At 40.6% G+C, this 15000-nt stretch overlaps 1 protein-coding gene across 5 annotated transcripts in view; it reads right to left on the bottom strand.

Annotated features, from left to right (window-relative positions):
- LOC143040622 (teneurin-m-like) overlaps positions 1-15000 on the bottom strand; it is a 988429-nt gene that overhangs the window by 451706 nt on the left and 521723 nt on the right. For 4 of the 5 annotated variants that reach the window (XM_076211786.1, XM_076211789.1, XM_076211788.1 and 1 more), the window contains 2 exons: positions 10022-10133; positions 4671-4884 (listed from right to left, as the gene is read on the bottom strand). The exons of the other annotated variant lie outside the window; for it this stretch is intronic. In XM_076211786.1, coding sequence (XP_076067901.1) covers positions 4671-4884; positions 10022-10133 — 326 coding nt within the window. The remainder of the gene's footprint in view (positions 1-4670; positions 4885-10021; positions 10134-15000) is intronic. 5 annotated transcript variants of the gene reach the window in all.

The raw sequence follows: 15000 nt of genomic DNA, 5'->3' as shown, positions 1-15000 counted from the left end.
GAAATGCGGAGGCCAAGTTTTTTTTTTTTTGGCGTGTTTTTAAGGGTGTTTTTTAATGTTTTACGTTCTCTGATATGAAGTGGAAAAGCACAGAAGTTCCGGGGAGAGTCTCTGTTTCACGGTATGACCCTAAAAGCTCTTTGCGAAACGGACAACGGACGAAACTCAAAAAGTCGTTTATTTCAAACCAGCCTCTGTGCAAAAAAAAAAAAAAAAAAAAAGTACACACGTACACACACGTTCATATAGTACATACACTCACATATGTCCACAAGTACACACACGTACACAGACATGGACTGTATGTATAGGAATGCATATATACATTTACATACATCCATGTCTGTACGTTGGAACACGTGTGCATGCAAACATATACAAACATATACATACACACACACACACGTACACGCGCACATACAGGCACACACAAACATATACATACACACACACACACGCACAAACATACATACACACACACACACACACACACACACACACACACACACACACACTACCACACACAAACACACACATACGCTCACGCGCACGTCACAAATACACATACATGTACACAAACCCTCTCATAGAAGAATACACAGACGAACATGAACAAGCAAACACACATCTTTCCTGCTTTAAAGTTAACAATTACCGGTTATTCGTGTGTGTGTGTGTGTGTGTGTGTGTGTGTGTGTGTGTGTGTGTGTGTGTGTGTGTGTGTGTGTGTGTGTGTGTGTGTGTGTATGTGCGCGCGCGCGTGTGTATGTATGCGTGTGTGTGTTTGTTTCCGTGTTTGTGTTTGTATGTACGTGTGAACACGTTTTCGCATGCGCATACGTAACTAACCTCATACGAGAGTTTCCATGCGTGTTTATACGCATGTTCGCCAACACGCATGCGAATCAGTGGCTTTGTGAGCGATTCCGAAAACAAGTTACCATAGTTACCACTCCTGGAAATAAAATGTTGGAAAACATTCGTTGACTTCGAAGCCTAATATATAAACTCAGATCCCTCAATAACACTATTTAAGATCGAGTTTGTAAAGAAGCTTTGAGATCGAAACTTTTCCTTCGAAGTCCCCTTTTGGAACACAGGTTCGGCCTCTCTCTCTCTCTCTCTCTCTCTCTCTCTCTCTCTCTCTCTCTCTCTCTCTCTCTCTCTCTCTCTCTCTCTCTCTCTCTCTCTCTCTCTCTGGCACTGTTATCTTCTTGGTTCCTCTTCTCTCTTCTTCTTCCTCTCCCTCCTCCCTCTTTTTCCTCTTCTCACTCCTCCTCCCTCTTCCTCTCTCTCCTCCATCTTCTCCCTCCTCCATCTTCTTCTCCCTCCTCCCTCTTCCTCTTCCTCTTCCTCCTCCCTCTTCCTCTTTTCCCTCTTCCTCTCCATCTCCCACGCTCCCTGTCCCTCTTCTCCCTCCTCCCTCTTCCTCTCCTTCTTCCCTCTTCCTTATCTCCCTCCTCCCTCTTCCTCTCCCTTTCCCTCCTCTCCCTCCTCCCTGTCCTCTCCCACGCTCTCTCTTCCTCTTCTCCCTCATCCCTCTTCCTCTCCCTCTCCCACGCTCCCTCTCCCTCTTCCCATCCTCGTCTTCTCTCCTTCTCTCTCTCTCTCTCACACAAACATTCTTCCGATCTACCTCATCCTCATTTATTTCTTTTCATTTGTATCTTATTTATGCTTCTTATTCCTTCTATTTATTAATTTTCTATCTCGTATTTTATTTTCGTTTATTGTTGTGGATATTATCTCGAAATGAAAATTGCCTTACAGACTTGATTTGGTGGGGTCTTTATCGTCTGTATGGAATAAAACAAAATATATAGTCTACAGATAAAAAAAAGAAAAAAAGAAAAAAAAATATATATACATACATACATACATAAAAAAAAAATATATATATATAGATATATATATTACTCGCATATTCTGACAGCTAATGAAATTTTGTATTCAGGAGACTAAATACTTCGTGCTGTTTTATTGAAGGAAGAGACATACTTTATGCCTTCATCTGAAGCGATCTTCCTTTACTTATTTTACTGAAGTTATTCTTGATTTCTACTCTATTTATATTCTATCTATTTTCTTTACCACGTATTCTTGGCTGCCGTTTATCTGTGACATTCAGTCTTGTTTGATTTTAGTTCTGCAGTCTAATTCTACACCATTATTTCTATTAATCAATCAATCAATAAGCCAATCAATCAATCATTCAGATGTAACCGAGTCCACTGTCAATCTGTGCCAAAATATTCCTGCGAACTTATCAATTTTACCAATTTTGTCTCTCCACCTTCTGTCTAGTCCACTGTCAATCTGTGCCAAATTATTCCTTCAAACTTATCAATTTTATCAATTTTGTCTCTCCACCTTCTGTCTGGTCCACTGTCAATCTGTGCCAAATTATTCCTGCAAACTTATCAATTTTATCAATTTTGTCTCTCCACCTTCTGTCTGGTCTCCCTCTTCGACGTTTTTCATTTTTTTTTCATTAGTTTGAGCATGGGGGGAGAGGTTGTTGGTCTGTTACGTTGAGTCTCCTCCCCAAAGGTGATGTCGAATTCTTGTACATTTTTAATGTCTCTCCTTAACTTTTTCTTCACGAAATTTTTAGTCCTGGTAATGTTTTCATCCCTGTTTCACCTCCCCCTCCCCCTCCCCCTCCGCCTCCTCTTCTCTTCTCATCCAATTTTCAGCCAATCTTTCCTTTGGTTCGACCTCCACTTCACACGATTTTTTTTTTTCGAGAAGAACTCTTAAAAAAAAAAAAAAACACTTTTTCTTCGAGCGTCTCCGGTATGTCAGACTCCTCTCAGATCTAAATGTCCAAATGTTTTTTGATTTTTTTTTTCTCTTTGATGAAGCTGAGTAGCTATTTCATCAAGGTCCAGTGTCTATTAGAAAAATACTTTCATCTGATTAACACATTACGATTTCAGTCGGCTTAAGGGAAACCCTGGATCTCAAGGGATTAGGAACTAGATACTCCGCCAAAAGACATCCAGTAGGTTTTAATCTTCACAGAAAAACGTTACGTATTGTTTGTACAGAGACCCAGGAAAAGATGGAAGGAAGTAATAGAAACGAGAGGAGAGGCGACAATGGAGACGATAGAAGACGAGGAATAGAGGTGCAGAGATCGATTCCCAACGGAGAAACTTTGCGAGGCATCACAACTGACAGGCCAACTGCCCTACCTGGAGTATGGTTAGAATGTGGTGAGAATATTTCTTCCGACAGCATTACTACTGGGCCAAATCTATTCTACTGAAATCAACTCCCTTCGCAGCAAAATGGCTGAGCCTATGTTAAGATTTTTCCCATTGTCATCTCGACAATTTGATTAAATGACCAGCATATACAGGACTCGAACCTGAGACTTTGCATTCACAAGACCAAGACGATACCATTTCGCGGCTACGAGTGATGAAAGCAGAGTTCAATACATTCCACAATACCAGTTTGTCCATGTGGTACCTTCCTTGAATTATGAGTACACGATCATTTACGTACTTACAGATTACCATATAGTTTATATATATTATATATCATATAGATTACTACAATATCATATAGATTAACATGGGTCACTATAGATTATTACAGATTATTATAGATTATGTACTTATAGATTTGCTTTTGATGCATCCTAAACACAATCTCATTCAACCGAAAGAAAACATATGCGAAACTAAAATGATAAAAAAAAAAATTATTTGATTTTGTTGAGACACAGTAAAAAGTCGGTAAATGACAGAAGGAGTGACATTCCTCTCAACACAATGCACGACATCAAATCCTGAGGTCTCATTTTTCATTAGGCACTGCATGGAATTGATCGTTCGTTTTATTGATGACAAATTTAAATGACCATTTGCTGTGTATGTCTGTGTGAGCGCTTGTGTGCGTATATGTGTACGTGTTCGTGTGTGTGTGTGTGTGTGTGTGTGTGTGTGTGTGTGTGTGTGTGTGTGTGTGTGTGTGTGTGTGTGTGTGTGTGTGTGTGTGTGTGTGTGTGATCACCATGGTCTTGGATCATATGATGATCTTGTGATCGACAGCTATTGCCCCCTCGGATGAGAGCTCATTTATAACCCAATCTATGGGTTATGCTGTGACCTTACACACACACACACACACACACACACACACACACACACACACACACACACACACACACACCCGTTTCTGCGCGAGCGTTTGCGAATACGTGTGTGTGTATATGCGTGTGTGTATGTGTGTGTGTGTGTCTACATTCAGGCTTTCACGCGTATATCCCTTACCTCAGATACGTATATTTACCTTCACTCAACCGTGTGTTATTCATTTCATCACAGGCATCAACCTGGACACACAGACAATTAACTCTGATGCCTCTACGAGAGACAACGAAACCAGAAACAAGGGTCACACTTAACGAAACCAGAAACAAAGGCCACACTTAACGAAACCAGGAACAAAGGCCACACTTAACGAAACCAGAAACAAAGGCCACACTTAACAAAACCAGGAACAAAGGCCACACTTACCAAAACCAGGAACAAAGAGCCACACTTACCAAAACCAGGAACAAAGGCCACATTTAATAAAACCAGGAACAAAGGCCACACTTAATAAAACCAGGAACAAAGGCCACACTTAACGAAACCAGAAACAAAGGCCACACTTACTTTGTGAGCAGTCGTTCCCTCCATATCCTGGTTCACACTGGCACCTGCCCAGGATGCATTGTCCTTGACCCTGGCAGTCACTGGGGCACTCCCCAGCGCCCGATCCACGCGTTGCCACCAAAACTACTTCGTGAGATTCGCCGTCGTCGTTGTAGAGGCAGAGGAACCAGTAGCCAGCTTCGAGAACCTTCTCCACTACCACGTCCACCATGGACTGCGAAAGAGGAAACACAGTGTTATTTTCGTGATATCAAGTGTTAAGTATATCCGACCTAGATATGGACCAAAAGGTCTCCTGTCGGCATGCTCCGCCTTTGTAATCCTTTATATATATATATATATATATATATATATATATATATATATATATATATATACATATATATATACACACACACAAGCCAAGTTACCCTTTAATTATCTTTGCACTAGAGTGTATTACCGCCCGCGAAAAAATAAAAATAACCAATATTTAAACATTTGGTAAAATTATACAATCATTTTACATTTACATGCTTTCTCCTTACAAAGGCTATCATAGTTTGTGGCAACATTAATTTCACAAATATAAATAATATTCATGAACACATACAATCGTTTGTTCAATCATAGTAATTTTTGTCACAAAATGCTGCGCGCGTTAAGGGGACAGTACAATAGTGGCGTGTCACCACACCAGACCCCTTTAACCCTTAACCCCAGCCAAAATAATTTTTTTTTAATGAAATATAATTATGGTGTTTATCTAGTCAAATATAATTACCCAAGTTCCTGCAGTGATAGGGTATTGGGAGTTCGTGAACAGATAGAGGCTACTACCTTATTATAGTATATATATGTATATTGCTGATACCCACAAAGGAAACCGGGAGAGAAATTGAACTCCCGAGCGCTTTCGTGAAATATCACGAAAGCGCTTGGGAGTTCTAGTTTTTTTCGGGTTTCCTTTGTGGTTGTCACCAACTTATTGGATCACGTGGTTTTGTGATATTTTTGCATATATATATATATGTATATATATATATATATATATATATATATGTGCATTCAATTTTTATCTTGCCTCTTCAAGTTTCTAGTACAATTAAGTATTTTTCTGGCTATAATTATTTCTAAGCCGTAGAGGATTAAATAACTATTTGGAATGAAGTATCTAGATTATCTTTTAAAAGGTGTATTACTAAAGGTTACTTGAAGATTTTATTCATTTCAAGAGGTATCCCTTCATCTTAGAATATTACACAGGTATTTTGAGTTAATTCTCTCAATTAACTCTTGTCAGAACATTGTGATTTTTTTTTAGAAATCTAAAGTTTTTTGTTGTTGTTGCTAAAGTCAAATTATTTCATTTGACCGTGAGTCGTATAAAGAAAGAAATAAAATCATGTTGGTGAATGGCGTTCGCAAGAGGAAAAAGTTCTGTCAAAAACTATCAAATTAAGAAATTCCGAAACTGGAAATAAATGCTAAATAATGCGTACTTTAACTACGGAAATTAATTCTAAAACTAATTGGATTTCAAACTGAAACTAACGATAATTGGAACCAAAATGAGATTCAAATCACTCCCTCATATCAAATATATTCAAAGCAAAAATATAAATACAGATCCTATTTTCAGGCAACAATTCCGACCTCCCACCCCCTCTCAGTCACTTCACCTACTATCAGCCTTTTGGACGCAATATATCGTCACGAAGAAAAAAAATTGTGAATGATTGGTGCATTGGAATTCAATTATATATCAAACGAGGAGGAGATTACCCGTGGACTTTAAGCAAAACAACTTTTTATCTTTCTTTCTTGTCATAGTATGTGGCTGTAGGCGTGAGGAGGATTAGGTAGTTCGGTCAGACCTTTATGTTGAAGACACTAAAATGGAAAGGACGCGCGCACACACACACACACACACACACACACACACACACACACACACACACACACACACACACACACACAAACACACACACACACACACGCTACGAACTCTGAGCTCTCTTCCGGGAGGGAAATAGCTATCGATCACGAGTCCAAGACGTGAGTCCAAAGACCATGGTGAATCACACACACACACACACACACAGACACACACACGGTGGCGCAATTGGTAGAGTCCCCGACTGTCACTACGGCAGTCCGGGTTCCAATCCTCCCCTGGGCTGAAATAATTTCAGTATCGCTGTGCTTCGAGTTGTTACTCCAACTCTCGTGGGCGGGGAGTTGGGTGTGTGTGTGCGTGTAAGGTCACAGCATTATCCATACATCGGTCATACCTCAGCTCTCTTCCGGGAGGGAAATAGCTGTCGATCGCGAGTCCAGTACGTGATCCAAGACCATGGTGAATCACACACACACACACATACACACACACACACACACACACACACACACACACACACACACACACACACACACACACACACACACACACAGACACAAACACACACACACACACATAGTGGATATTGGTGTGGGTATTTTCTCTGGCTCCACCAGCATTCATACATGAGGATTGAGATTTTTTATTATTTTTTGTCTTTTATGGTGATTGATATATTGCAAGGCGTTCCAAAGACCTGATAATTGCTTGTCTTAATACACTGCTGTTACCTGCAAAAGCTCACTATAAACCTCATTCGGGACGGACGCTATCCTCCCGGAGGCCAAACATTTTATTAAGAATTCATTTCATATGTACATGGCAGAATAGACGCAGGATATATATATATATATATGTCAAGGAAAAACTACAGTAGATATATAAATAAAAACTAATGGCATGTATTGCTGTATCATGTATTCCTACGCAACCAATCAGGCATTACTCATTTTTTTACATAAGGTAGCGAGTTATATAGATAGATTGATAGTTATATAGATAGATAAAGAGAGCAAGACAGACCGAGAGAGACAGAAACAGAGGGAGAAAAAGTGGCAGAGAGAGACGGAGAGAGAAATAGTGACAGATACAGAGAGAGAGAGAGAAAGCGACAGAGAGAAAGAGAGCAACACAGAAAGAGAAAAAGATAGAGACAGAGAGAGGGAGAGAAAAATGCAGAGAAATAGTGACAGAGACAGAGTGAGAGAAAGCGACAGAGAGAGAGAGAGAGAGAGAGAGAGAGAGAGAGAGAGAGAGAGAGAGAGAGAGAGAGAGAGAGAGAGAGAGAGAGAGAGAGAGAGAGAGAGAGAGAGAGGAGAAAGAGATAAAGACAGAGAGAGGGAGAGAAAGCGAGAGAAAGAGGCAGAATGTGAGAGAAATAGTGATAGATATAGAGGGAGAGAAAGCGACAGAGAAAGAGCGACACAGGAGAAAGAGAGAGACGGAGAGAAAACGACAAAGAGGCAGAATGTGAGACAAATAGTGACAGATGCAGAGAATGGGAAAAAAAGCAACAGAGAAAGAGAGAGAGCGACAGAAAAGGAGAAAGAGACAGAGATAGGGAGAGAAAGCGACAGAGAAAGAGAGAGAGCGACACGAAAGGAGAAAGAGACAGAGAGAGGGAGAGAAAGCGAGAGAGAGAGAGAAAGAGAGAGAGAGAGAGAGAGAGAGAGAGAGAGAGAGAGAGAGAGAGAGCGACACAGGAGACAGAGATAAGGAGAGAAAGCAACAGAGAGAGAGAGAGAGAGGGAGACACAAAAGGAGGAAGAGACAGAGATAGGGAAAGAAAGCGACAGAGAAAGAGAGAAAGAGAGAGAGAGAGAAAACGTGAGAGAAGGGCAGAGCGGGAAAGTTGAGAGAGAGAAAATCTACGTGCTTGAGTCGGCGGTCGTCGTGTAATCTTGGCGATGCCATGAATACGACGACCTGTCAAAGAGTGTTGAGAGTGAATACAACACGAGTTCGTGTGTTTGGAGGCTTGGAATTAGTATGCAGACGGATTACATTACGTCACTCTCTGAAACCTCTGCCTTGCAACGGTTTGCAACGAAAAGCGTCCATGGAAGGGAAGTTTTATTCGAAATAAGATCTGACACGGAATTATAAAGATATGAATAGAGAAGTGAACATGTGAATTAACATAGGAGTTCACAAACAAATAGATTAATAAGATATATAGATAAATAAGTAAATAATCAAGTAAATAGATAGATGAATAGATAAGTAAATAGATAAATAAACGTAAAAATAGATAAACGGCTAGAAATAGATACAAAAATGAATAGACAAATAAATCAATAAACAAATAGATAAACAAATGAACGAATAAGTAAATTAGCAAACAAATGAATAAATAGACAAATAAATAAATAAATATATAATTACACAAATCATTATACAAATAGATAAGATAAAATTGTAGGATATCCTAGATCTGACATCACGAACCACGCTGATGACGAAGATACTTCTTTCACCTTATTGAGTTAATGTGCCACAAAATGTAAACCTCTCGAAGCTTCCGTGAATATTCCTCCACTTGATGCGAACATCCTTAGATGTCGTTGGCCTCAAACTTGGTCACAGAAGACCCACATGGTGAAGGCAGACCTCACGTCTAAAGACCTCAATCTATTCATTTCGATGACGCACTATTAACAGTGTGTCCTGACTTACGGCAGATATTTTCATTATTTTCAAAAGACGCCTCAGTAACGTTGGGGTTAATACCGTCTTCAATAATCTTTGTGCTACTTCAAGACACTTAAGTGGGCTCTAAGTTAGTAAACCCCCAGGCGATTTTGTTCAGGTTAGGTTCTTCTTAATCTCTACTAGTTTCTCTACCAGTCTCTTACAGGGCTCGGCAGCTACCACTTGGTCGTCCCGACCAATTCTTTTCTACTACCCTCTTAAAGCAAAAGCGAATCGGTTAAGCAACCAGACAGACTGAATCAACTAAGGAGAGGTCCCAGGAAACCAAAGACTTGATATCGTTCATCATGGTATAGATATTTCGTGGAAGACGTCAAACAATTTCATTATAATGTTGAGAGGCGGACCCCATCCTGGAGTCTCAAGAAATGAAGTCCCCAATGAGACTGCAATACCCTTAATTGCACGATAAGATCATATGAAACCTCAGTTACATCAAAGTGGACCACTTCAGACACCCAAAGAATGACCCATGATACAGAAGAACTAAATATTTCTTAAGAATACGATATAGTTATTATGTACTGTAATTCTCTTATAATGAAAATATTTTGTTTACATTTCACTGTATTGATATAACTATAGATATATTTACATAGTCCTAATATATCATGTTCGGATCTTTGTAATGTTACAGTTGTCTTCAACTATAGATATATTTACATAGTTCTAATATATCATGTTCGGGTCTTTGTAATGTTACAGTTGTCTTCAACATCGAAGTGGCCCAGTTCGAGAACGGGTGGTGGTTTTACATTACCTGTGCAGATCGGGACTGCCTTTCCTTCCTGCCGGTGAGGATTTCCATCAGGTCGTATTGGGTGTGGGTCGGAAGGACATCTTTGCGAGCGTACAGCCCCAAAGAGATTCCCCTGTGGTAAAGAGAGAAATAAATTAAGTTTTGACATGAAATGAACTATCTATCTATCTATCTATATATATATATATATATATATATATATATATATATATATATATATGTGTGTGTGTGTGTGTGTGTGTGTGTGTGTGTGTGTATGTGTGTGAGTGTGTAAAGGCTTTCTGTTTTCTCTACTCCTTGTGTAGAGTGCATTTTACTATCTACACACTTTTCAGGATAGCCATAAACTCCTACAGCGAAGGGAAGAGGCCGGAATAATTTTCCATTGCATATATGCAAAACACACACACACACACACACACACACACACACACACACACACAGACACACATACACACAGAAAAAGAGACACACAAAATATGAGCTATGTCTAATACAAAAGTTTCACCCTAAAGGAAGGGCCATATAAAGGTTCATTCAGCCTGTCCAAAAGATATATCGTTGTGGAAACAACTCACGTGGGCTAACGCTACCGTCCCGAAAAAAAAATCTTCCCCTTTTCTATAGAAAGAAGAGTATCACAGAAAACGGGCTCCGTGTTGCCTATGGTCGAAGCCAAACTCGCTCCATATGACATCAGCGAGGCCCGGTACATCCCTTAGCTTCATTACGTTCCATCAAACCCTATGAACGCTGTGAAAAATAACCCTTAGGGACGTGTATAGATCTCCACAGAGACTCCTCGACCCATCAATATCTTCGGAGACGCGATCAGGGGAGGCAAAAATACTTCTGGATGTATGAGGTTTTCTGCCTCTCTGGGTTTCTATTCCTCTTCGGCTCATGTCTCTTCTCGTTTTCTGTTAGTTCCTTATCTCTCCTGGAAACGTCATCGTTTTCCTTTCCATAGAATATGGCGGTCACGGCGGAGACAAACGCGCGCACGCACAAACACAATACTCGTGTCTACGCATATACACAGGCGTGCGCTTTCACACACACACACACACACACACGTACAAACACACACACACACATGTATATACGCACGCATACATAATACATCCACACACCTACATAGACGGGATCGTCCGAACATCACTTTTATCTAGTATATCATAATTAAAGGTAAACTCATGCAAACAGATACACACACACACACACACACACACACACACACACACACACACACACACACACACACACACACACACACACACACACACACACACACACACACACACACACACACACACACACACACACACACACACACACACACACACACACACACACACACCGGATACGCATTTACAATTCTATCTCCACATACGCACAAGAATAAAGGTAAAGGCTTCCTCTTTGTGAGGTCCCGTCGCATTTCTTGCAGCTTATGTGTCCGTTTGTACGCTCGGCCACACCTCCTTTCTATGTGTCCAGCGGGCCACAATGATCTTGGGGTCAGACTTAATTGTCAATTTCGCAATCAATGCTGGCAAACTCCCCGGAACAATTGAATTCTATGGAGGCCTTCATCCATATTCCTGAATACAACTTCCTATATATCATACACTCTATCTACACCTACCCCCCCTCCCCACCACCCCATCCTCCCCTTTCTACAGCTCTCGTCGCTTCCTCGAAGCGTTGTGTCTCATTTTATTGTATACATTTCATTGTTGTGTATCTTTTTCAATTTGTTATTACGTCGTCTGGACGTAGCGATGGCGTTAAGGAGGTTCCGAGTGAATAATCATTTCTTTTTCCCTCTGCGATGTTCTCTTCAGAGACGGTGTGAAAATGATCATCACATTACGACCGTTCGTTGTTTTTAGATCGTATTCTGGAGAGAACTCACAAAAAAAAAAACAATTAGATAAAGATATCTTATATACAGCGAGTTTCCTTTCCACCACTGCAGTCCTGAGTGGAGTATTTATTATGTTAGTTGGTTACTTTCTGGTACGTAGTTTATGAAATCCTGCTATTGCTATAAAGTCACGGTAAATTTAAGAATCGACTCGTAATTACGTGGCCACTGGTGGTTGTTGCATGTCCTTGCTGTCCGAACATGCAGGTCAAAGTTGACGACCCTCTGGCATAGCTAGGCACCTCTTGTTGTCTTTGAAATGAAACTAAGACTCTTAACAATACAAAACACTTCCTCATTTGTTAAAAATGTTCTCGAGGCTAACATGACGTCATATAGCCCTCACGCTGTGCTTTAAGAACGCCTTCTCCCCTCCCCCCCCAAAAAAAAACGTGACGTCACATGCAGGACTCTATGTGGACAGTCTTCCCATATTTACATTTTGATCTCCGACCGAGGTGGTTAAAAATGTCCTCGAGGCTAACATGACGTCATATAGCCCTCACGCTGTGCTTTAAGAACACCTCACCCCCTCACCCAAAAAAAAAAAAAAAAAAAAAAAAAAAAAAATGTGACGTCACATGTACGACTCTATGTGGACAGTCTTCCCATATTTACATTTTGATCTCCGACAGAAGTTTGACCCATATCGAGATGCAGGCAGACCCTTCCAGAAGCGCGAGTCTTCGCGACTTCGATGGTCTTCGGATCCGCACGACTTTCCAGGATTTGCGTCCGTTTCTTCTCCGTTGTATTCTTTGCCTGCGCTCCTCCGAGAGTTGAAGAGTTGAAGCACCAATACGTACATCCTCCCTTCCTCCATCCCTTTCTCCCTACCTCCTTTACTCCCTCCCTCCTTCCCTCCCTTCTCCGTTATTGTTCTCTGCCCAGCTCTCCTTCTGGTTCCTCTTCAGTTTCTCACTCTCTCATTATCATCTCGTTTTCTATATCGCAATCTACTTTGCTTTATTTCATTAGTACAACGTTTCATTCTGCTTCACTCTGTTTCATAGTTTAATTATTTTACACCATAATAATACTACCGCATTACTATGGCGAATCGTACAGCTTCTGCTTCGAAAACCACCCTAAGTAATTTTTAACCTCCTCAGCACCTAACTCAGTTTAAGTATTTATTCCGTATGCCGACGGGCAACTTTATTCATCAGAAAAGGAAGACGAAAATCCAAGAACCTAAAAGTTTAAAACAGCACCTCGACTGATACTTTGAGGGTCTTACTCATAGCTACGTGATTCCATTCCCCTGAGGAGAATCCTTCAGACTCTACAGGGATAAGCTACGGGTTGGTCACTGTCCACGCGAGCGGACGAGCCTTCAGAGGAATAAATTCCTTTGGCGTATACAAAAACAAAGTCTACAAAGGTGGCCACGGGACTGAGAGAGGGGTTAAGGCTACCTTTGACGGTGTCCTTGACTTTGTGGGAGTCCTGCCCTTGTACAAGGCTGTCTTTGATACTGTTGTTCCCTTGTCCATCCTATCGCAGTGTCCAACAGGACTGCAGCAATACTAGCATGTCACTGGAACACTGCACATTGGTAATGATGATAGTAATAGTAACGGTGAGGGTAGTAGTACAACCTCTAGTGTTAGTAAAAGAAATAGAATTCATATCATTATCAACAGTACAAGTAGTAGTATTTGTAATAGGCCTGCATCAATATCAGTACTGTAGTAGTAGTAGTAGTAGTAGTAGTAGTAGTAGTAGCAGTAGTAGTAGTCGTAGTAGTAGTAGATGTAGTATTAGTAGTAGATGTAGTAGTAGTAGTAGATGTAGTGGTAGTGGTAGTAGTAGTAGTAATAGTAGTAGTAGAGGTAGTAATAATAGTTGTTGTTGTAGAAATAGTAGTATCAGTTTCAGTGGAAACGATAGTAGTTAAAGTAACTATAGTAGTAGTGATGGAAGTGAGAATTTTGACACCATTTCTTGCGGTAATGTCTAATATACTGACAGAAGTAAGAACAGCAGATGTCAAGACGGTAATGATCTTCGTGGCTGTTTTCGTCCTGAACACTACAAAACAGACTCTTTGGAAAGCCGCGCTGAAGAGTAGGAGGAGGAAGAGGGAGGAGGGGGGAACGTGGAAGACATGGAAGAGAGTTAAAACGAGAAGGATAATAAGAAAGAGGAGGAAGAGGTGGAGGAAAAGGAGGAGGGGAGGAAAGGAAGACGAAAAAGAAGGGAAATGAGGAGGTGAACGTGTAGAAGGAGGAGGAGGGGAGGAGGAAGAGAAGGAGAAGGAGAAGGAGGGGAGGAGAGGAAGATAAGGAGGAGGAGAGGAGGAGGAAGAAATGAGGAGGAGAGAAGGAGGAATAGAAGGAAGAGGAGGAAGAGAGGAGAAGGAGGAAGAGCAGATGAAGAAGAAGGGAAAGAGGAGGAGGAAAAGAAGAAGGAAGAAAAGGACGATGAGGAGGAGGAAGAGGAGGAGGAGGAAAAGGAGTTCCTGATGTCTTATCCTCTTTAATAGGGAGTGTTGTCCTTTACCGACTAGAATAGTCTGGCATAATTAGGACACTATGTATTTTTTTGCTGCAAATGAGGTTATGTTATTCGAACGAGCAGAAATGACCAGAAGAAGAAACATATTGTAGATACAAATTGATTGTAACATACAATCTTCTTTCCCTAAAAAAAAAAATCCTCTTTAGTATATAAAAAAATGATAATATCACTAGTTCACTTCACCCCCTCCCTTAGAGTAGAAGTCTTCGACTTTCGATAAAGAAGCCATCTTTGTTTATGTTGTCGACTCAAACGATCAAGAGCGACGACTCAAGCGACATGACGTCATTGAGGGCGTCGCTGATGACACAATGATCGGCGGAAGTTATGAAAGATATTATCTTCGCTCTAGATGGACAAGAATTTTCCGTTTGAACGAAAACTGAGGTTCGGAACGTTATGACACATCATCAGGCTATTTTAATTCAGCTAAAAAAACAAACAAACAAAAAACTGAGAAGCAAAGAAAGATTACTCATTTCAGTAAAAAAAAAAAAAAAAAAAAAGAAATACGACTTATTGTTCT

Source organism: Oratosquilla oratoria, chromosome 29 (assembly GCF_046742065.1).
Source record: "Oratosquilla oratoria isolate Oo_2021 chromosome 29, ASM4674206v1, whole genome shotgun sequence".
NCBI lineage: Eukaryota > Metazoa > Arthropoda > Malacostraca > Stomatopoda > Squillidae > Oratosquilla > Oratosquilla oratoria.
The sequence above is the reverse complement of the archived record's forward strand: the minus strand, read 5'-3'. Positions and strand labels throughout refer to the sequence as shown.